The sequence below is a fragment of the Hyperolius riggenbachi genome, chromosome 3 (genome assembly GCF_040937935.1).
Source record: "Hyperolius riggenbachi isolate aHypRig1 chromosome 3, aHypRig1.pri, whole genome shotgun sequence".
Classification (NCBI taxonomy): domain Eukaryota; kingdom Metazoa; phylum Chordata; class Amphibia; order Anura; family Hyperoliidae; genus Hyperolius; species Hyperolius riggenbachi.
Genome location: NC_090648.1, coordinates 170,421,521 through 170,445,334, shown reverse-complemented (window position 1 = coordinate 170,445,334; position 23,814 = coordinate 170,421,521). Strand labels below are relative to the sequence as shown.

Genomic DNA, 23,814 nt, shown 5'->3' with positions numbered 1-23,814 from the left:
CCATTCACCGCAGAATCTCAACGATTGGTTGTTGAAAAATTGTGATTTTGATTCATTATAAGGAGTGTAAATCAACCAAGAAGAATAGCTACAGGTAGGTTAAATGGCTTCCACTTAAAAAATGAATGCCTGGTACACACCATGCAATTTTGTTTTTCTGATCGATATTCTGATCATTTCTGTACAAAATTGATCGGAAATCAGATCGGATGTCGGAAATTATCGATTCGACAGGAAATTGCATGGTGTGTACGAGGCATAACCCTAGACTGTGCCATACTGGGACAAGAAAGACTAGGGTAGCTTACTGAGCACACGGATAGTGGCTGCTTCATATGCTCTGAGTCCTACCAGATAAAAGTGCTCATTAGCCGATTCCAAGATAAAAGGATTCCTCAAAACTAAAGCCTGGCACACACCATGCAATTTCCCGTCAGATAGATGGGTCAAATAGATAATTTCCGACAGGTCCAATCTGATTTCTTTTCATTTTTCTGATCAATTTGCATAGAAGTGATCAGAAAATCCATCAGAAATCTGATCGGATCTGTCAGAAATGATCTATCAACCCATCTATCTGATGGGAAATTGTATGGTGTGTATCAGGCATAAAAATATTGAAAATAAAAAGGAGAGGGCAAGGATGAGGACCTGTTGCTGAAAACTCAGTTTCTTTTGATCTTTGAGAAGGCTCATACACAAGCTTGACTAAAAGTAGGCTGAGGCAGCAGATAACAACCACCTCAGCCGATAATCAAGCATGTGTACGACGGCCCCTGACCCCAGAGTGATCTGCCCGGTGGATCAACTCACCCGATAGACAGCCAACTTCATTGTTCACGGCCTTTCCTGTCACACACGCTCCCTCGCCCCTCAGTTGGGTTATCAGCAAGGAATTTATCGGATGGTCAAACATGCTCAAAATTTCCCAGTGTGTGAGCGCCAACAAAATCTTCCCTTTCTACAAGGCCCATTAAGGATAAGCAATATCTTCAGAGTCCTGGCATGTCTAACCAATCAGAATAGTTTTGACTGTGGCTAAGATACAAAAGGGGCATATTAAAAGGGGCACTATGGTGAAAAATTGTAAAATTTTAAATATGTGCAAACAAACAAAAAGTATGTTTTTTTTCCAGAGTAAAATTAGCTATAAATTACTTTTCTCCTATGTTGCTGTCACTTACAGTAGGCAGTAGAAATCTGACAGAAGTGACAGGTTTTAGACTAGTCCATCTCTTCATATGGGATTCTCAGCAAGACTTTATTCTTTATAAAGATATTCCCTAAAAAGGATTTAAACAATGATGCTGGCCAGCTTCCCTGCTCCCTACACAGTTGTTTTTTTGGCAGTTGGAAAGACCAACTGCCATTCACTAAGTGCTTTTGAAAATAAATATATCCCTGAGAATCCCCTATAAAGAGATGGACTAGTCCAAAACCTGTCACTTCTGTCAGATTTCTACAACCTACTGTAAGTGAAAGCAACATAGGAAAAAAAGTAATTTATGGCTCATTTTACTCTGGAAAAAATGTATTTTTATTTGTATAGGTTTGCACATATTCTAAATTTTACAGTTTTTCGCTGTAGCGCCCCTTCAAGTGAACTATTGTAAAGTTGCTGTGTGCAGGGAGCACACAGAAATGTTATCGGTACTTACACACTTTGCACACTTCAAGCGACTCATGTTACCTAGGGTAACACACATATACTACGTGCATAGTATGCATTGCTCTAGCAAGGCTCGTAAGTAGCATTAATATTTCCGTGTGCTGCTTGCGCACGCCAACGTTACCGGAGTTTACTGAATATGCCCCAAAGGGCATAATTTAGAAAATATATAAGGTTACTTTGGTTCCCACGCTACAAGAAGCTACTCCACAGCGTACTGCAACAGACAAGTAGAGGTTTATTTGGAATCAAAACATGTCCTAAAGAAATGAGCAGTCCAGGATAATGAATACACATTTGAATTGTCTTATTAAACATCCAAAACTTTCACAATAACATTCTTGAGTGTTTTATGTGCATGTAGCGACTTGGAGAGGACTGCACACAAACAGGCAATAAATACTCTTATCTTGCTTTTCTTTCTGTGGAGATGTACATCTCTCCTTATCTACTCTGCTGTCCTGAAAACAAAGAGAAGGGGGCTAAACCACCACACATGGCAAACTACAAAAGAAGGCCTCAGGTGGAAAGCCAAAAAAAGTGCACACTGAAGCTGGGAAGGTATTTGTCAGGGATGAGTAGGGAATGTACCCAGGTTGCAAATTTCCAGTGATCTGGAAAATAGAATCAGTTACAGAAAGGTAAAGGTACTAGCACCAATTATATAATGCTAGGTACTCCCGATGCAATTTTTGGACAGATTTACTGTCAGATCAACTATTTCCAACAAGTCCGATCTGATTTCCATAGAAGTGAACAGAAAATCGTCGGAAATAGTCAGTCAATCTGACAGTAAATATGTCAGAAAATTGCATCGTGTGTACCTAGCAAGGACCCACAAAGTCACTGGATAACTGCTGTAGTGACTGTTTGGTGGGATAGCTTCAGGAAGGGATTGCTGAACACTACTCAGCTCATTCCTACAAATAGCTATGCAAAGCTTGATTGGTTATCTGCATGTGTGTGGAGTGATGCTTGTGGATATATATGCTCTGCATTTGATATGCAGTACCGTATATACCATACTGCCAAAAGACAACAGAACAAAGAATAGAATAGTAACTAAACAAAAAATTGAAATTCAGCTCATTGCCATTGTGCAAGCAAAGCTAAGAGCACAGGACAAGGGACCCCAGTACACGCATCAGACTGTTAAGGTGGCCAAACCACAGGCGACTTAGCGGCCGATTGACCATCCGATTTGATTATAAATAATCAAAATCAGATGAAAAAAGGGAAAAAAAAAATAAAAAAATTCAGTGCCGCCAAGTACATCCCAACAGACAAAGCAACCAATTTCTGCCCCAAAATAATTGGTTGCATAGTCGATCGCGCATGCTGCAAGTTGTTGCTCAAGCGGTAGGAATGGCGTGCAATTTCACGATAATAGCGGCTAAACCACCGATGCTGTTGCCCCTCCGCCCCCCCGGTGCCCCATGCATGTAATACATTACCTTTCCGCCGCCTCTGCTTGTCCTTGCAGGCTCCGTGTGCATACCACTGAGTGTACACACGCGCCCCACGTGGTTTCCTAGTAAGGGCGCGCATAAGGCGTCAGATGTCATACACGCGGCCACGTTGCTAGGCAACCTCGTAGCGGGTGTTTGGCGAGTGGAGTGCGCCCGGAGCCTGCGGGGACTAGTACAGGCAGCAGAAAGGTACTGTATACATTGCACCTGGGCACCGGGGATATTTTAATTAGAGTGGACATCAGCCGATTCCCAAGAGATTTCATGCTGAAATTGATTGGGAATCGGCCTGTGGTGTATGGGCAGCTGTCAGATTCGATTAGGGCTCTCACCTCCTGGAACAAGCCACCCACCACCCGCCTCCAAAGGGGGGATAGAAACGTACACACTACACACAGAATTTTGTGTGTTTATCAAACAAGTTGAACCTGACAAATCTGGCTTTGCAAATTTGGCTTCTCACGAGACATTGCTCATGCAAATATGCATTTGCTTGCCAAATTATGCAAGGTCAAAAACCAATACCGCAAAGCGGTTGCCCTGCGGGAATTAGTTCATGCTACATTAGCACTATCCAGGAGCGCCACAGGGTCCCCCAGTTGTATGGCAGCATAGAGAAGCCTCCCCTTGTCGCTCCTGGATAGTGCTAATGTAGCATTAACTAATTCCCGCAGGGCAACCGCTTTGCGGTATTGGTTTTTGACCCTGTATAATTTGGCATGCGAAAACAAATGCATATTTGCAATGTCTCATGAGAAGCCAATTAGGCCAAATTTGCAAAGCCAGATTTGTCAGGTTCAACTTGGTTTGATGCACACATAAAATTCTCTGTGTAGTATGTACACGTATTCAGGTAGCATCATTTTACTGCACATCTTTTACATACACCACACGTTACAAAGGGCATATTCTGTAAACTCCAGTAAAAGGGCAATGCACACTGCAAATGTACTGTTACTTGCGCCGGCAAGGTAGTACCTGTTGTTCAATTAGCACAACCTGCGTTACCTAGGCAGTGTTGTGCTATTTACGCACTACCTTGCTAGGGTAAGGTAAACCTGCAGTGCACTGTCTCAAAGTGTACAGAATATTAGGGATGATCAATGATATACAAATACTTCCGAGTTGATGCAAATGTATGCACATTTTTATGCAAATATATGCCGCTTCTAAATGGGCCAATCAATTTAAACTGATTAGTCCATTTGCATATATTTGCATAAACTCAGAAGTATTTGCATCTCTTTGATCATCCCTACTGAATCCCTACTGAATATGCCCCAATAGTAGAATTAGTGAAACATGCATAATATGTCCGTACTCCAAGACCTGTCAACAGCATGCAGATTTTTCCATTGAATCGCTTTGCTGGAAGCATTAAGCACTTTTTAATGAGTTGTAATGGTAACAACAAAATGTATCCATGGCTGTAAATGACAGAAATGTCTCCAACACAGAAGCAATACCGAAGCTCCTATTTATTTTTAATACTGCTGCAAATGACAAATATCTGATTATTCATTCATTACTTGTGTATTTTGAGACGTGCAGCTCTTCACTGCTTCCTGCAGCAGCCATCACAGAGAAGACAGGATTCTGGAATAACCACTTCTCTACTGCTGCCCCAGAAATCGCAGTTGATACTTTGACCAATGACTGAAACTACTGTGTGAGAGACTCCTGAGGTGAAAAACAGATGCAATCTTTACTACTAGCTCCTAGAAGTCTTCTGGGTCCTTCGCCGCAGCTCCAATACTAGACACTGTCCTTGTGAATACGCCCACGTCATCAGGTGCGTACTGTGACTGAGCAGACGGATCGGCAAACTTTACGGGCGGCCAGTGGGCAGCAATGGAGCTGCAGTGAGGGACCCAGAAGACTTCTAGGGACTGGAAGAAGCCCCAGGTAAGTAAAGATTGCATCTCTTTTTCATCTCAGGAGTCCTTTAAAGCGGTATCGTCACCATAAAAATCAAATTTCAACAGCAACTGGTCTGAGTGTATTAAGTGATAAAGATGCTAATGCTGCATTCAAAACTTTTTCTGCTGTTATAATTTGGAGTTACCACACTGGCCCTTTAGTAGTCGTGCCAAAGAATTGCATGCTGGGGGTTCTTTTTATCTATAATCTATTCCTCCTCTCCCTTTATTTCCCTGCCAGCTGCTTATCTGAAACCTGATCCCCTACTCACTTGTGTTTACAAGCAAGGCTGAGACGACTCAGCGATTGGAGGAGACAAGAAAAAAAGAATAAAGGGCAGAAATGACATAAGGAGTTAGCCTTAACTGTGGGTAAAAGACATGGCCCCCACCAGGAACAGAATTCTCGTCATTTACTATATAACATTCACTGAAATCAAAACGTGGACAGTATAATACATGTGGTATATAAGTAGATCTAGTATTTATCTACTTATATATGTGTTTTTTCCCTGGCATAGTATGGCTGATTCTACTGCTTTAAGGCCCATACACATGCTCAACCAAAGCGCCTGATTGTCGTCTGACTTTAGTCTGTTAGACGACAATGAGGCATCGTAATGTTGCCAGTAGATGACTAGACAACCAACTGATAAAGGACGGTTTGCCTGTTGGATCTACTCACACGACTGTTGTGCTGATTTCATGGAGTTGCCGAGTGTGTACAAGTCGTTTGAAGGAGTCGTACTCTTTGAATGCGGCCATATAGTGCAGGCCGTCATTCCGCTTGCGTGCGCTGTATGTAAATGAGTTGGACATTTAAATGGTTTGGTGATGTGGACATACAGGTTGTGTCAACCTGTTGTCATGCAGTTGGTCATGTGGTTGTGCACTTGTCAGACGTGTGCACAAGGCTTTATATGTAAAGAAAAATGAGAGACCTTCATGGCAACAACCTTTTTTGTTTTAGAAGAGGATGATTGCTTATACAGTCAATACCTAGTCCTAATGTTCCAAGACAACACTCTGCAGGAGTAAAGAAAAGTCTTCAATAATAACTACAAATTGTGTATATTTTAACTGTGCTTCTCCTTCCTGACATACCAAGCTGCTTAAAGGATACCACAACTGAAATGTGACATAATGAGATAGACATGTGTATGTACAGTGCCTAGCACACAGATAACTATGCTGTGTTCCTTTTTTTCCTTTCTCTGCCTGAAAGAGTTACATATCAGGTATGTAAGTGGCTGACTCAGTCCTGACTCAGACAGGAAGTGACTACAGTGTGACCCTCACTGATAAGAAATTCCCCTTTTTTACCTCTTTCTTGCTCTCAGAAGCCATTTTATGCTAGGAAAGTGTTTTATAGTTGGAATTTCTTATCAGTGAGGGTCACACTGTAGTCACTTCCTGTCTGAGTCAGGACTAAGTCAGCCACTTACATACCTGATATTTAACTCTTTCAGGCAGAGAAAGAAAAAAAAAGGAACACAGCATAGTTATCTGTGTGCTAGGCACTGTGCATACACATGTCTATCTCATTATGTCACATTTCAGTTGTGGTAGCCTTTAAACATATTTAACAAATGGTATCCAAATACAAAACTTTCTGGGTTTTGTAAAGGAAGAACACAGTTGAAATCGTTACAAAACTGACACTTTGTATAGAACTCTGAAGCAACTAGCAAGTAGGCAGAGACTATTTATGGATCCCTCATGTCTGCGTGTTTCCTTACAGGTTTAAAAGGCAATTGCCAGTTATACAGTGACAAACCTGTGAGTTATACAGTAACAAGCCAATGCATTAACATCAGTATGACCCAGAGGTGAGGCGTGAGGCATTGGAGATAAAAATCACTGCTCAACTTTCTCCAGGTGTACATGTAAATGTGGGTGAGGAAACGGACTACATGTATGTTTGTACAGGGGAGTGGTGGGTGGATATTCCCAATAAGTTCTCCTCCCAGTTAAAATCCAGAAAAGATCAGAGCCATGTGCCAATTTTTCTACAGGTGTCCCAATGTCACAAACAGAAAAAAGCAAATGAAGAAAATCTGATACACTTTAGTAATTGTTCTGTGTCTATACAATTGAGTAAAGCAATAAAGGACCAGCAAAGATGGATCATCATACTGGTCAAATAAGAGCAAAATACAGTGCATGAAGACTTCACAATTATAATACCGATTGCCTGGTCATATGCTTAATTAAAACCCCATATCAACCGCGCTGCGTTCCACAACGATTCACCTTGGCTGCATGCCACACTGCCCCACCACCTCATATTACAGAATGGAAGGGAAGGCAGCCACTCCTCTCCAATCTGGAGAAGTGTTTGCTATGGGGAACAAGTCCCCTAATCCAGGGGTCCCCAACCTTTTTCAGCCCGGGGCCCGCTATACCGACCAAACTTTTCTCTGGGGCCCGGGGTTAGTGGTGGCAGCCACCACCCCCCCCTTCTTCCCCGATTAGGAGGAGTAGTATATAGGCAAGTAGGTATCTAGGTATAGTTGCCCCCAGTATAGGTAGCTAATACAGTTGCCTCTGTATAAGGACTATAGTTGCCCCAGTATAGTTAGTTAGGTAGTATAGTTAGCCCAGTATAGGGCCTAACCCAACAACAAGTGACAGGAGTGGCCGCAGTGAGAGCACCTTCAGGACTGTGCATGTATTATGGCAAGAGGGAGGAAGTCCAAGATACGTAATGTCAGAAAGGTTCACAGAAGAGTAGTACTGGCACTGGAGCAGGTAATATATGTGTCAGCGGTTGCATAGTTGCTAAATGGGGTGATCCTGGACCAAAGGAAGTCCTCCCTCACCAGCAGTTATGCAACTTTTTGCATTTGACTTGTGTGTTCATTCCTGTTAAGTCGCAGTGACTGATATGCCTCCCTGGCAGAGATGTAGGCAACCATACAAAGGGGCATAAGCAGAAAACTACGGTAGAGATGCTGTGAGCAGGAAGTGCACTGCAATTTTACCATCACTTACAATGACGCACACAATTTTTATGTTCGATCCAGCTGTTCCTGAGAAATTCCCTTTGGAAAAGCCAGTCATATGACCTAGAGATGTATGCACAAAGTCCAGAGCTGCCAGCAGAGAGGGAGTTCCTTCCACCGAGCAACGCCTATCACACAGCTCCTCCCTCTGTTCCCACTTGTGGAGCTCAGGGAGGACTAGAGACAGGGTCGGTTGTGTTCACAGGGGAAGAGTAGCAGATGCCTCCTCCCAGCTATTCCCTTACTGCCTCCTGTGACTGATAATGGGATGGGGGGGGGGGGGGGGGGAGTTTGGACAGACCACAAACTGCTCTATAGTCCAGCCCAGCAGTATCTGATAATCACACATGACTCCAACATTGAAAACACAACCAGCCAGATAATAATAATAATAATAATAATAATAACTACTACAAAATGGTTTATGTGCAATGTACCAAACACTGTGCATTGCTCACTATGATATATTCCACATAACACACATTTAAAACACACACACACACACACACACACACACACACACACACACACACACACACTTTTGCTATGGATTTAGCTCTGTGGCTGATGAATATTAATAAGAGAGGTGGAATTACACTTCAGCAGATCATCTTTTCCGTGCTCTAAATCTTGTCTTTATAGGAAAACCTATTTTTCATGATTTCCATGTCACCCAAGCAGAAATCTGTGTCATCCTTTATCAGCAAATTGCACTTGACAAGGAATCCTAATACATGTCATTATAAGACCCAATACAGAAGAAGAACTAGAATTAAACCGGCATTAAATCGGCACTTGTGCTCACTCAGGCTGCTGCGCTCATATTCATAAGTTGTGTGTATGGATAAACCCATGTAAGGTGGAAAGCTATTAATTATGGCACAGATGAATGGAGCTGCAGTTACCCATGGGATCTGCTCACATCACCCTCTTTATTTAAAGCAGGACTAGATTAACTGCGTATGCAGTAGAACATATATACACTGCCTGCTTGATGAGCAAACATCTTACATGAGAGATACGGAAGGAGGTCTTCCCCCCATGGGAGGGGTATTATGCTGCAACAATATGGAATAGCTGCCAGACTTCTGTTTTATTGCACTGCCCCACTATTTATTAATGCATAAATTCAGTTACTCATTTCCTGCTCTGGAAGGTAATTCAAAAGGATGATCCATATGAAGATATCAGTCAACATAAATGGGACAGTGGTCAAGGAAGACAACAGTGCCAAGGTAAAATGCTCCTCCCTTTTACAGACAGCCTTTGATCTATGCCACACAGGCAGTCATAGCACATAGTAATTAATGAGCCGCAGCTGTGTCTAGATGCTAGTGACTAGTTGCTAAAACACTAACTTTGGTGACCTGATATTGTAAAATTTGTTGCAATCTCATAGAGATCAACAGCAAGCAGGACTTCTCACAGCTAGCAACTGATGTCAGAAAGCCCTAACATTCTAATACTAGTAGGCAGTCAAAGTGGCTGGATAGTGTAATGGTTAAGGGCTCTGCCTCTGACACAGGCGACCAGAGTTCAAATCTCGGCTCTTCCTGTTCAGTAAGCCAGCACTTATTCAGTAGGAGGCCTTGGACAAGACTCCCTAACACAGCTACTGCATATAGACCGCACCCTAGTGGCTGCAGCTCTGGGGCTTTGCTTCTGCCAGGTGAAAAGCACAATATGTTATTCGTCTCGTCACAAAAATTATTAAATTGCCACACACACACACACACACACACACACACACACACACACACACACACACACACTGATACAATTGTACAGCAAAACGATTAGTTGTAGAGAAACTGAATAATACACTGATGTGCTCACTTGCATAGCTCTCCTCTGATTGTTGTTACACACACACCTTCCCTTTTCTTATATATCAAGCTATCAGAATATGTGTAATCAGTCCATCATCTAAACTTTTTAGAATTGTAACATTAGCCGACTGTGACCTTCACATACTTCTAAGAGAGAATCCACTGAGATATTCCGTTTCACAGATGCAAGTAAAGGGCAAATGTACGTGTTTAGTTTCATAGCTTGAAATCCATCATCAATGAGAAATATTTTCCATTTTACTTTTCAAATACATAAAAACAAAAAATGAGATTAAAAATTCATAACTCATATATACCATCTTTATATTAAAAACTAGAATTAGTGACACAAATATAGTGTTTTTTCTAAAGAATAAAATCCCCCTCTTCCGAACTGGATTGCTCAATCAAACACAGAAAAACGTCACCACTCTTCACTGATGATCTCTAACAGTAAACCTAACGTGAGGAAACTCGCTTCAGGATTTATACTTGCCTAACAAGAGGGAAGGCTCTGGATTGTATATACCGATATAAAGGGGGTCTGTGCCCAAAAAAAAAAAGTGTCACTTACCTGGGGCTTCTACCAGACCCCTGCAGCTATCAAGTCCCACGCTGTCACTGAAACCCCCTCCGTTCCTCGCCGCGGGTCACCTGACAATTATTTGTCTACCTAGACGAATAGCACAGCGGCTGCGCGGCCATGGGCATTATTGGGAGCAGTACAAGAAAGCTTCGTTGGCAGGTGACCCGCGGGAAGGAACGGTGGGGGCTTCAGTGACAGCGTGGGACTTGATAGCTGCAGGGGGTTGGTAGAAGCCCCAGGTAAGTGACACTTTTTTTTTTTTTTTAAGGCCACAGAACCCCTATAAGGCCTCTTCTCCATGAGCAGTTGAACTGTGTGCTCAGCAAGCAGTTGCCAGGCAGCAGCGCGCAGTTGCCAGACAGCAGCATGCAGTGAGTATGAGAGGCATTTCACTGCCTATCAACTGCCCTTGGAAACTAGGTCTAAAGGTGGCCACACACAGCATACAATGAAAAGATCCAATTTTTCACCAATTCGATAATTTCGATCAGTTGTCTTGAAAAATCGAGAGCTTTTCTTTGTTTTCGATCGATACATCCGATCGAATTTCCCATTTTCTTTTTTTTTTTGGGGGGGGGGGGGGGGGGGGGCGACTGGACATGTTGGAAATTTCAGACCAACTTTATCAAGAATTGTATTGTGTGTGACGGATTGTCAATTACTTGATGTACAGTTCCAATGATTTCTTTTTTCTGATCTTTCAATTATTTTATCCATGATTGGGGAAAAAGTGAACATAGGTGTGTGGTACATTGTAACAATTCAAATATCTGACCAATCAGTCAAAAATTGAATGCCATTCTTGAATTGAACAGATATTTAAAAAAAATAAATAAATAAAAAAAACATTGTATGGTGTGTGGCCACCGGCAATGGGATCGTTCACATAAAAGTGAATTTTACATGTGGGGAAATTTTTTTTTTAAAATCTTGCAACATAATTTTGCACGCAGTGCATGCATTAACCTTAAGGTTCATTAGTACTGTGGCCAAACACAAGCGTTGCAATGCATACAAATGCACACAGTGTAGGGGAAAAAAAAAAAGTGTATGCAGAGATAAATGTGTTTTCCGCACTGACAAGTGAAGACCCTGCCTTATGCTGGGAATACACGATAAGTTTTTCAGCAAATAGATGGTTCGATAGATACAGTAATTTCTGACATGTTCGATCATTTTTTTGATTGATTTCTTATAGAAGTGAATGGAAATGGATAAGAAAAGATTAGAAAAATCGATCGTAAAATCGATCAGACAGTAAATAGAGTGAAAAATCTCATTGTGTATTCCCAGCATTAGGCTCCCCACACAATGCACACAAATTTTGGATCCATTTCAGCTTAAAACCTCCTTCCCCCACCATCTGCGCGTGCTCCCCCCCCACCCCCAGCAGTATTCGAGTGTGTGTGCTGCCAGGAGGGCTAGTGCATAAACCTCGGCTTGTGTCACATGACATAGAAGAGGACACAGGGAGGAGAAGACCCACGGCATGGAGTTAAACCACCCGACACAGTCACGTGCCAACTGGACAGGCGAGAGTGCTACCATTAATCTGCTTCGGTCGTCACTGAATTAAAAGCCACTAGCGACACACTCATCACCTGCCGGCAATCAAGAACATTTTGTCGTCTTGTTCGAATGATCGAATCGATCAGGCAACATTTGCATTATCGAATTCCCTGCACAGTCCATAAAGCTGGCCACTAACTGTCCAATTTCTATTGAAAAATCGTTAGAGCGATCAGAAATTCTGATCATCGTTCACCACACCATCAACGAACCAATCTTTGCTTCCTATCACAACCAACAAGAAAATCCACATTTTGGTTAGACGAAAATTCATTCGGACGACATTTTTTTCACTCGTTCATAATTGATTGCGTCCACCAATGGAGATTATTAACAACCAATCCAATCAGAATTTCTGATCGCTCGAACAATTTTTCGCTAGAAATTGGACTGTTAGTGGTCACCTTAACAGTGATCGATGGTCAAATCTACTAGTGTATGGCCTGTTTTAACCATCTATCTCTAGAGTTTACTTTTCGTCAGTGTGTACATGATAGGTGTGTAGGGCTATCGGCATAAAGTTTTGGATAGGCTTTTTGGAAGAAAATGAGATGGAATACTCTGAGGATCCAATTCATTTTTCCCCCCTCAACAGTATAGTTCTCTACCCACTGAATTTTCCCAACATGCAAAAACAAATAAAAACATGTTTATTGCCATCTGGTAATTTCCGTGACCAGAGGACACTCCCAAGTTTCTCAATGCTGTCCGCAGACCTTATGCTGCTGGGTATTAGAAACAGATCTGACCCCACCCTCTTACATCAAAGCATGAACGGTAAAACAGGTTAATGACAAGCGGAGGCATGAGCCTTCATACACACGTGGGCTTTCATGTACAGACGCAGAGTTACTGAAGAAAGCCATGTGCAAACAACACCAGCAAATGTATTGTATGTCTCCAGCTGCCAGGAGCTTTCAGCTAACATGAATACAGTCTCAAAAAACAGACAATGCAGGGGAAATATGCAGAATAAAGGGCTGGATCTGCTTTTGGAATTGTGGGCTACAAAAGGGCGCCCGCTTGTAGCCTATATCAAAACTCAGGAGCCCTTTTCACCACCTTGTAGCCCATATTTGCAGAAATAACAGTGATGTCTATAGAGGAGCCCTTTTCATACAGGCAACTCAGGAGCCCTTTTCAACGGATCCCCTTTGGCGAAGGATTAGAAGGCTGTTCAAGCTGCAGGTTGCACATGTGCAGTACGGCCGTGCTTGTACATGGGGATTAGCACAGCCGCGGCCAATAAAAAAAAGGGTCCCAGCCAGCAATGGTGGGGGTCAAGGAAGCCATGGGAATCCTCTAAGCATCAAGGGGCTTCCTTCTACTTACCCTGGCCATAAACTATGCAAGGTTATTGCACAATTAGAAATTTGATACAACAAAAATGTCTAATTAGGCAGAAATTGTGGTTAACCACCGTACTACGAATGACATTATGTGATTTATATTGGGAATAGCTGTTCTTGGACCATGGTGATTGTAAGGTCGATTATGGGTTGATCACAGGCCGGCCGGCGATGCGGTTGTATAATGTATGGCTAGCTTTGAGTACATAGCTATCCAAGCAACAGGTTTAAAGAGACTCTGAAGCGAGAATAAATCTCGCTTCAGAGCTCATAGTTTGCCCCTGCTAAACCGCCGCATACGCGCCGCTAAACGGGGGTCCCTTCACCCCCAAACCCCCCACTGCGACACTTGGTCGCAGGCTTGGTCGCTCCTGGAGGCAGGGCTAACGGCTGCAGCCCTGCCTCCATTTGCGTCTATCAGCCGCGCATCGCCGCCTCTCCCCCGCCCCTCTCAGTGAAGGAAGACTGAGAGGGGCGGGGAAGAGGCGGAGATACGCGCTGACAGACGCGCGTGGGGCAGCGCTGCAGCGGTTAGCCCTGCCCCAACCAGGAAGCGCTCCCCCGCTGCACGGAGGGGGATTTGGGGGTCAAGGGACCCCCGTTAAGCCGCGGGATGGCACACGTGCCCCTGCTATATATGAGGTCTGAAACGAGATTTATTCTCGCTTCAGACTCTCTTTAAGGCTGCATTCATAGTGGGGTGTGCGGAGCTGCGTTATAAACCCTTATAACGCACCTTCCTGCACTGCAATGCTAATCCTCTGGGGTGGTCACAGTGCAACATTAGGGTTGCATTGTAACGTGTAGCGTTATGGTAAAGCACTGCTTGCAATGCGTTACCTCTAAAACGCACACGTTACCAGGTACAGGAAAGCATACCTTTCATTGCCTGTATGCTACTGTATGCGATGGTAACGCAGCGTTACCACCTTTTTTTTTGCATTGCAATGCTGCGTTGTGACTTTAACGTCGCATAACACCACAGCGTCCCACTGTAAATAAGCCCTTAACCACTTGATGACCCACCCTTTACCCCCCCCTTAAGGACCAGCGCTGTTTTGAGTGATCTGTGCTGGGTGGGCCCTGCAGCCCCCAGCACAGATCAGGTTGCAGGCAGAGAGATCAGATTGCCCCCCTTTTTTCCCCCCTATGGGGATGATGTGCAGGGGGGGTCTGATCTCTCCTGCCTGCGTGTTGCGGGGGGGGGGGGGGGGGGACCTCAAAGCCCCCCTCCGCGGCGAAATTCCCCCCTCCCTCTCCTACCTGCTCCCCCCCCCCCGGCGATCGAGGCTGCACAGGACGCTATCCGTCCTGTGCAGCCAGTGACATGACGTCCCCTGTCACATGGCGGCGATCCCCGGCCGCTGATTGGCCGGGGATCGCCGATCTGCCTTACGGCGCTGCTGCGCAGCAGCGCCGTACAATGTAAACAAAGCGGATTATTTCCGCTTGTGTTTACATTTAGCCTGCGAGCCGCCATCGGCGGCCCGCAGGCTATTCACGGAGCCCCCCGCCGTGATTTGACAGGAAGCAGCCGCTCGCGCGAGCGGCTGCTTCCTGATTAATCAGCCTGCAGCTGGCGACGCAGTACTGCGTCGCTGGTCCTGCAGCTGGCACTTTGCCGACGCACGGTATAAGCGTGCGGTCGGCAAGTGGTTAAAGTGGATCTGAACTCTTGCACAGGACAGAAGGAAAACGTAGAGAAATGCACACTATATGTATTTAGAAAATTTAGCCTGTCTAATTCCCCCTCATTTGGGTCTAGTCTCAAGTTATAGTTTGATATTTCCCCTGTGTCACTGACTGCCATTGCAGATAACCAGATAAGCCCACTTGAAAGCACAGGCTGTAAACAATATGTCTGCTTCCATGAAGCAGAAGTAGAAACTGTGCAAATTTATTTTAGGATTTGTATCAGCTGTAACAAATGCATGTTTTTTGTTTAACCCCCCTTGGCGTTCTGATTCTTTCCGGATTTTAGTGTCTAAAAAGCGGTGCAATTTTTTTTGCACTTTCAGACACTAAAACCTGGAAAAAAAATCATGCTGCCAGGGAGATCTGCAGCAGCCCAGCAATCACTCACTTCCCTGGCTCCAGCGCTGCAGTTATGCCTCCATCCTCCGGGTGGCTCTGCAACTCTAAAGTGAAATTGCCGGCTGTCGTCAATAGCCGGTGGTCTCACCAGCAGGAAGCAGAGCCCCGGAGGAGAGGAAGAATAATGCCAGCCGACGTCAGGATCCCTGGGAGGTATGTAGAAACGCTCCTGCTGCGCGCATTGCTCTGCATTCAGCCTCCGGCGGCTACCCCGAGCAGAGGTCGGGATCACCGCTCTTAGCTGCGGTTTTCCGCCCCGACCCTAGCTCGGGATAACCGCCAAGGAGGTTAAAGGTTATTATGCTCTTGTGTATCTTTTAGAGCAGAGAGGACTTCTGTGTTCAGGTCTACTTTAAGAATCCAAGTCCCAAACTAGTTTTTATTGCCCTCATTTCCTGACCCCCCCCCCCCCCTCTCCACCACCCTTCATACAAGGATTTCTAGCTCTTTATCATGCTCTTAAACTTTTTGGGGGAAGTGGGCATTATTCTTTAGAGCCACACAAGTATATGAAAGGCTTCATCTGCATATCCCAAGGTCACCTAGCAGTGATAAGCATGATGGACAACATTCTAACAGTGAACAAATAAAAAGGAAGTACGACTATGTAAATGTAGTTTCTGAATGTATGAAGCACACAACTTCATGGTATAGTAGTAAAGGTGGCCATACATCAGCTGACTTGGTGGCCTATCGACCATCTGATTCTGATTATTATAATCAGATGAAAATCTGTGCTTCCAAGAGCATGCCCGATCAATGATGCCACCAATTTCAGGCTGAAATTGCTCATATGTATCGACTGGGCATGCTGAAAGATGCAAGGCAGACATGCTCAATGAGGTGCACAGCGGTAACTGCATGCAATATCGGGAATAGCAACAAACACGACAGAATCCCAGCGCTGTGCCCCCCCCCAGTGTAAAATGTGCCCCATGCAGTCCACACACCCGCACCCCATGTGGTTGCTGGTATATATGTGGGCACCTGTGTGATGTAGGGCTGTGTCACAAGGCCGATTCCCAAGAGATTTCATACTAAGAATCGATTGGGAATTAACCTACGGTGATGGTCAGGCAACAGATCTCTCTCCGATCAGAGAGAGATCTGTCTCTTTGTCAATCTGCCCATACATCGTGTGATATGTACGCAACTTAACCAGTCCGTACTGTAGCAGATTCCCCTCTACCAGAATAAAATATATATGTATTTTTATCACTGTTATAATTAAATCAATAATAAAAGCATTGTTAGGGTAAGCAGTTCTGGATATAAAATGCCTGTGTAGTAGTCATCTGGGGGAAATGAAGTGATATTTGACAGATGTGACAGAATTCATGAATATTGTATATTCACATTTATACTGTCAGCACTTCGGTGTCAGCGGTTGTTTATGTGATTTATTGTTCTGCTTTATTCTATTCAAAACAATATTCCAAACATGGGAAAACAAGTAATCGCTGGAAATTGGAAGATGGCAAGGCGGAAATAAATAATTTGTGCGGTGTACACATCCAGTGCGTCTCTTTGCTGAAAGTTAGCTTGAGAAGGTGCCAGAGCATTCCTTGTTGTGTGTGTGGTCATGATGCTGGGCACCGAGGGTTAATGTGCTAAGTTATTATCAGACAGGGGAGTGAAGAGATCACACTGCTCTAATCAGCAGAGCCAGAAGCACAGCAAAGGTCACCAGACCAGAGGCAATCTGGGTATGTGCACAAGTAAAAACAGACTGGAGATGTGCTGGGAGGCATGTCACACCCCCATAATGAATACATACGTAAATATAAATAAACCCCTTCTAATAAACTCACCCAGTTTATCTCCCCCCCCCCCCCCCCCACTCTTTCTAGATACTCACCCACAGTTTACAGGAATACATTTTGACTTAGTTAAAAGGTAGACATGCATTTTGTAATGTTAACGCGATCAGGTAAGCAATCAATTCCTTGACTGAAAATCATTTGGGAAATGTCACTGGTGTAACCTGGTTTGATATCTGATGTCCGCAGAAACCTTACCAGATAGGAAACAGAATCCTGCCCCAATTAGCTCTACACTGTCCGATAAACCCATCACAAGGCCCTTATTTTTTATAGATTTCCCTTAGATGTTTTTAATGAACCTGACAATCTATATATACAGTAACAATATGTGTAAGTGCCATAATTAAAACAGTTATGTCTACTTGAGCAGTATAGGACTTTCCTGAAATCCCATATTCTGGTTTGGGGTTTTAAAGGAAACATGTAAGGAGAAAGACATGCCCAAGTTGGGTAATTACCTTAGAAGAGGGAAGTGTCTGGATCCTCCAGAGGTTTCTCCGTCCTTCTCTGCAGTGGACAAGGGCTTTATGACGGTTTGTGCAGCACCATGGACCTGATCAGGTTTCTGTGGAAACAATAAAAGCCCGATCGGGTCTGTACTTCTGTGCACGTGTGGTCTGCTTGTGCATTTGCACTCCAGCCTCCATAGCATTTGCACAGACCAGATCGGGCTAGGCTTTTTCCACCGAAGCCTGATCAGGTCCGTGCTACCGTGCAAACCGTCATTAAGCCCTTATCCACCGGGCGCAAGCTTCAGGGTTCTCAGTGCTGGAATGGCCTTGGTGGAGGAGGGCTAAGAAATTCTCTATCCTCACAGGTTTACTTTAATGGTTACTAGTCTAGCACTGGGTACACATGGTACAATTTTCCATCAGGTCAAACAGATCATTTCCAACTGGTCTGATCGGATTATATTGACAACACAATCAATTTTAGGTAGTTATCGACATCGGGAGCAATTTGGATGTCTACACACAATGCAACTTATCACCCCTCAATCTAATGAAAATTTGTACTGTGTGTATGAGGCTTAAAGTGTACCAGAGCTGACTTAATCTAAATGCTTTATACATACCTGGGGCTTCCTCCAGCCCCATACGCACGGATCGCTCCCACGCCGCCATTCTCCACCTTCTCCTGCGCCGGTACCGGGTCCCGTAACTTCCTCCAACAACGGCCAGTCTGCGCAAGAGAAGTGCGTCCTCTACGTATCTCTCAAGCGGCTGCTAGAGAGATACGTATATAGCGCACTTCACTTGCGTCAGGCTGGCTGCGACTGGAGCAAGTTACAAGACCCGGTATCGGCGCAGGTGAAGGCTGAGGATGGCGGCGTAGAAGCGATTCATGCAGATGGGGCTGGAGCAAGTCACAGGACCCGGTACAGGCGCAGGAGAAGGCTGAGGATGGCGGCATAAAAGCGATCTATGCAGATGGGGCTGGAGCAATTCACGAGACCCAGTACCGGCGCAGGAGAAGTCAGAGGACGGCGGCATGGGGGCGATCCGTGCGGATGGGGCCGGCGGAAGCCCCAGATATGTATAAAACATTTAGATGTCAGCTCTGGTTTCGTTTAAGTTTGAAGATAAGACTATCTCCCCTGGCATCTAGACTTCATGTTTATTCACCTCCGATACAGAGTAATGATGACCTATTGAACTTTTCTTCTCTGCTGTCAAGAGTGTATAAACAACACACAAGATTTATCACCTCTTATCAGGCTCTACACCAAAAATAAGTAGAAAAGTGAGGGTAGGGGGCGTTATGAACACAGGAAAGTGACTGGTATCATCACATTGCCCCATCAGGCTCTATGCCATTTCAGGCAGCCTTCACTAAAGTTATAATCAGAGACACAAACAACGTTACTTTTATGAAGAATAGGAGCAGCACACAGCAGTGCTGGTGAAACCTGAGTGAGCACAGCAGCAGGGCTGACAGTGAGGTGTCCATAGCCAGCAGATAGAAACTTTGTAGCGCTCAGACAAGCTGTCGGTAGGGGGCCTCTCCATCCCCGTTTAACCCCTTCCTGCCTTGGCAGTGCACTTACCATACTGCAAGGTGAGCCTGGGAACGACGTCCTCTGATGAGTGTGCGAGCAGGAGAGCGGCCAGCGTCTGTGCCATGACAAAGAGCCATCTCCAGCTCCCCATAGCCGAGCCTGCTGGCAGCAGATCAGGATTCCCTGTGCTTTGTATAATCCAGGCAGAGGGCGCAGAAGCAGCCCTGTAGTTTCCCGTCTTCTGCTACTTGCTGGAGGTTTGTAATCCGAGAGCAGATCCGAAGCTCCGAGCCGCGTACGGGACGTGTAGTTATTACAGGCAGGTTGTAGCTGCTGAAAGTTTGCAGTATGCTGCTGTGTTGAGACTCCGCCCCGCCGAGCTCCGCCCCTCCTCCTCCTCTTCTGACCTGTCACACAATACACAGAGAAAAGAGAGCTTTAAAACACAACTCAGCAAGGTTATTGGGCAGCAGCCAGGAGGAGGTGAGCTCTACAAGGTGCTCAGGAAGAACCTCTCCTGCAAGTCTTTCGCTTTACTGTTTTTACCTTCGGGGTGGAGAACAGGATCCCTAAGTGAAAGCTGAGAGTTCACGTCACTTATTACATGAAAAGTCCAGGAATTCAGGAGTGTTTTATTTATTTATTTTAACAGGACACACTGTTAGAGATGAGCAAATGATTTTACTTTCCAATAAGATCTACATAAACTAGAATAAGTACAGCTGAACCGGATCTTTACCCAGGACTGGTCTTTTGAAGGAATTGTGAACTACTTTATGAAACAGCTTTCAGTTACATTATTAAGATCTTCAAATTTATTATTTATTTATTTATTGTATTTATAAAGCGCCAACATATTACGCAGTGCTGGACAATAAATAGGGATACATACAATATTTAGGGGTGACATACAGCAAAATGACAATACCTGAATACAAGAAAGATCAGATCACACAGCACAGTATGAGTACAAGGTAATGCTTAGTCAGTTACTGGAGGGGAGCATGGAGATTAAGCAAGTTAGGTTCACTCAAGAGGCCTAGCATGGGTTCACAGTAACGGAGTTGAAGAGAAATCGAGAGCCCAATATGGTGTAGTATGTCAAAATTGATTGGATAAATGAAACAGTGAGATGGTAATACTCACAAACACGGGTTACCACCTAGGTAACCACTCATTAGGCAGGTGAGGAGATTAGACCTGTCCTCACTCAGGATTAAGAAGTCGCTCTCTGTAAATAGGAAGAAAGGGGGTAGATCACCCCTCCACCTGGGGTGGACTCAAATATATTGGTAGGTGAACAGAGGCGCCAGAAGGATAAAAGTACATAACATTTTTAAAAAAATTGCTGGGAGGAAGTGGTGGAGTCGCCTCCGTTAAAGCAGACACCAAGGACTGTAAATATATACATATACACATTTATTGAAAATACCCCAAATGCAACTAATCCACTGCAAATATCTATGTAGGAATCCACTAATTCTGGAAATTGTAAAACAAAAACCTTGAAATTGGATTTCTCCACTTCTATACTCGGACCTGGATCGATTACAATGCAGTTAGGCAGGTGCCTAGGGTCTGTTAGTTTCCTAGGGGACTGGCTGCCATTGCCTCTGATTCAAAATTACCTTAAACATGCCAGATGGGAAATGGGAAGCCAAAACCTGCCTAAAGCTTTATTTGAAGGGGAACTGAAGAGAGAGGTATATGGAGGCTGTCGTGTTTATTTCCTTTTAAGCAATACCAGTTGCCTGGCAGCCCTGCTGAGCCTCTGCCTCTAATACTATTAACCATAGCCCCTGAAGAAGCATTCAGCAGATCAGGTGTTTCAGTGGTTCAGACTTTAAAGTCAGATCTGACAAGACTAGCTGTATGGTTGTTTCTGGTTTTATTCAGATACTACTGCAGAGAAATAGACCAGCAGGGCTGCCAGGCAACTGGTATTGATTAAAAGGAAATAAACATGACAGCCTCCATATAGCTCTCTCTTCAGTTCCCCTTTAACTTAATGTGTCACTGTCTCAGCTTAACTCTACAGTGTGTTATTAGAACTGTCAATAGTAGTAGCAGTAGTAGAAATATAATCTCTATATATAATAGAGTAAGTGCCTCAACCTTCAAGCAAGAAGAAGTAGCGCCCTACCCCCAGGGCCGGTCCAAGCAAGAAGGGGCCGGTCCAAGCAAGAAGAAGTAGCGCCCTGCCCCCAGGGGCGGTCCTAGACTTTCTGCCAAGCTGGAGGGGTAGCGGGCAGGAAGGGGGTATTGGGCACAGCGGCTGGGAGGGGGTTGGACTCCCTGCCCCCCCTCACCTGGGTCCCCCATCTGCGCTCCCCCTCTAGCTTAAGTTCAGCAGCAGCCGCCGCTATTAGTAAGAGGCAGCGGGCAGGGTTGACTCACCTCTTCTGCGTTCCAGCGTGCATTCCACTGTCGTCACTTCCTGCAATGCCGTCCACTTACAATACAGTGGGCGGCATTGCAGGAAGTGACGACAGTGGAACGCACGCTGGAATGCGGAAGAGGTGAGTCATCCCCGCCCGCTGCCTCTTACTAATAGCGGCAGCTGCTGTTCAGCTGGAGGGGGAGCGCACATGGGGGACCCAGGTGAGGGAGGGGGGTCCGACCCCCCTCCCCGCCGCTGTGCCCAATACCCTCTTCCTGCCCGTTACCCCCTTATGCGGCGTATGCTACGCCACGGGTCGGCTAGTCCTTTATAAAGCAGTAGCATTACAATAAGGCAGGGGTCACACTTGAGCAAATCCGCAGCATTTTGCCGTATACAAAAACCGCATGCGGAATAGCATATAATGATAGCCTATGGTGCCCCGGCCCTCGGACACCATAATAGGAACTATAGAGCATTGCCTATTTATTATTAGTCTGTATATGTAATGCGACCCTGCCTTGTTTTTAACACCTTTTTTTAGCAACATTTTTTAATCATGCAAATTTGATGCAATAAAGAGTTTCTGAACAGTGAAGCAGTGATTAATTTTGATTTCGTCAATTATGACTTCAGAGTGGGAATTCTGATTCTTGAGGTTGTTTGTGTCAAATGACAGGCAACCTATTTGGCCCATCAAAGTGTAGGCATTGGGCTTGATTCACAAAACGGTGCTAACTGTTAGCACGGCTTTTCGAGCGTATTCACGTGAAAAACGGCTTTTCGTGCGTATTCATGTGAAAAACGTCTTTCCCGCAAAAAGCGTTCGAGCGATAACGTTCGCGTGAAAAATTTGCGTTAACATACACTTTTTGCGCACGATAACCTTTATCACGCAAAATTTTGCGCAAAGCACTTTTCACAGCGTGCTAACAGTTAGCACCACTTTGTGAATCAAGCCCATAATGGCCTCAATTCATTACGATCATGCTGGAGATAATAAGGCAAGAGAAAACTTGCCACCACACAGTGAGAGAGTTATCTTATCCCTTCACTCTTTAAGTTACCTCCTCTGTAGTTAAATTACCTCCTCTGTAGTTATTTTCATACGCAGTTAATTAACAGCCTGTCTTTAGCTTTAGAATTCTGGAGTTATTTTAAGGATTGAAGAGTTAACTTTAGAGATCTCTCCTTAACTTAAAGACAGAAGAGTTAACTTTAGGTTTGCCTGAGGTAAAATGTTTCCTGAAAAGTACATGCCTTATCACCACGGTGATAACTCTAGAAACGTTATTAAAGACAGGAGATAAGCTTAGTGAATTGAGGCCACTATAGTGTCCTTTATGCTAAGCATAGACGGTTGTTTTTTTTTTTTATCAATCGAGCCGCTGATTGCTCGATTGATAATATCCGACAGGGGACGAGTGGTGACGCGCCGGCATCGATACCGGTGCATAAACGTGCCGTGTATGCCCGGCATTAAAGTGATTGGACTTGCAGGGGCTCAGGGCAGGACGAGTTGAGCTCTCATCATTGCCAATTAGCAGGCATAAGTTCGTAGCGCTCGCTATGCTACTCTGATAAGGCACCCTAACTCTGATAAGGCATGCTGTTTATCTTATGCTGGGAATCCACAATACGATTTTTCAGCAGATTTACTGTTAGATCGTTTTTCCGATCGATTTCCATTCACTTCTTAGAAAAAAGGATCAACAATCAGATCGGACATGTCGGAAATTATCTATCGAACCATCTATCTACCAAAAAAAATCTCATGATGTATTCCCAGCATTAGTGAATCAAGCCCTGTGTGCCAGATGCACAAACTGCAAGCAATAGTGGTGGTTCAGCATTGGTGTGTACACCGTTGCAGTTGCAACATGTTCTTTTGCTATGGAGGAGGGATGACAGGGACTGTGCACAATGGTGCAGCTTCTGGTGGGGAGGATAAGGAGGAGAACAATGCACTCTGAGAAGATCATTCAGCACTCTGGATCTCTTGACAATGAATCAGGGAGGCTGCACACATGCTAGATTCTCAGCAGAATTAGCTCCCACCAACTGAGAACACGCTTATGTTTGTATCTGCCTTTAATCTGGGATGTCAGAAAGCGTTGCATACA

At 44.6% G+C, this 23,814-nt stretch overlaps 1 protein-coding gene across 2 annotated transcripts in view; it reads right to left on the bottom strand.

Annotated features, from left to right (window-relative positions):
* The window catches only part of SEMA4B (semaphorin 4B), a 319,690-nt gene that overhangs the window by 55,849 nt on the left and 240,027 nt on the right, over positions 1-23,814 (bottom strand). For both annotated transcript variants that reach the window (XM_068275246.1, XM_068275248.1), the window contains exon 3: positions 19,360-19,718. In XM_068275246.1, coding sequence (XP_068131347.1) covers positions 19,360-19,462 — 103 coding nt within the window. In that variant the 5' untranslated portion in view covers positions 19,463-19,718. The remainder of the gene's footprint in view (positions 1-19,359; positions 19,719-23,814) is intronic.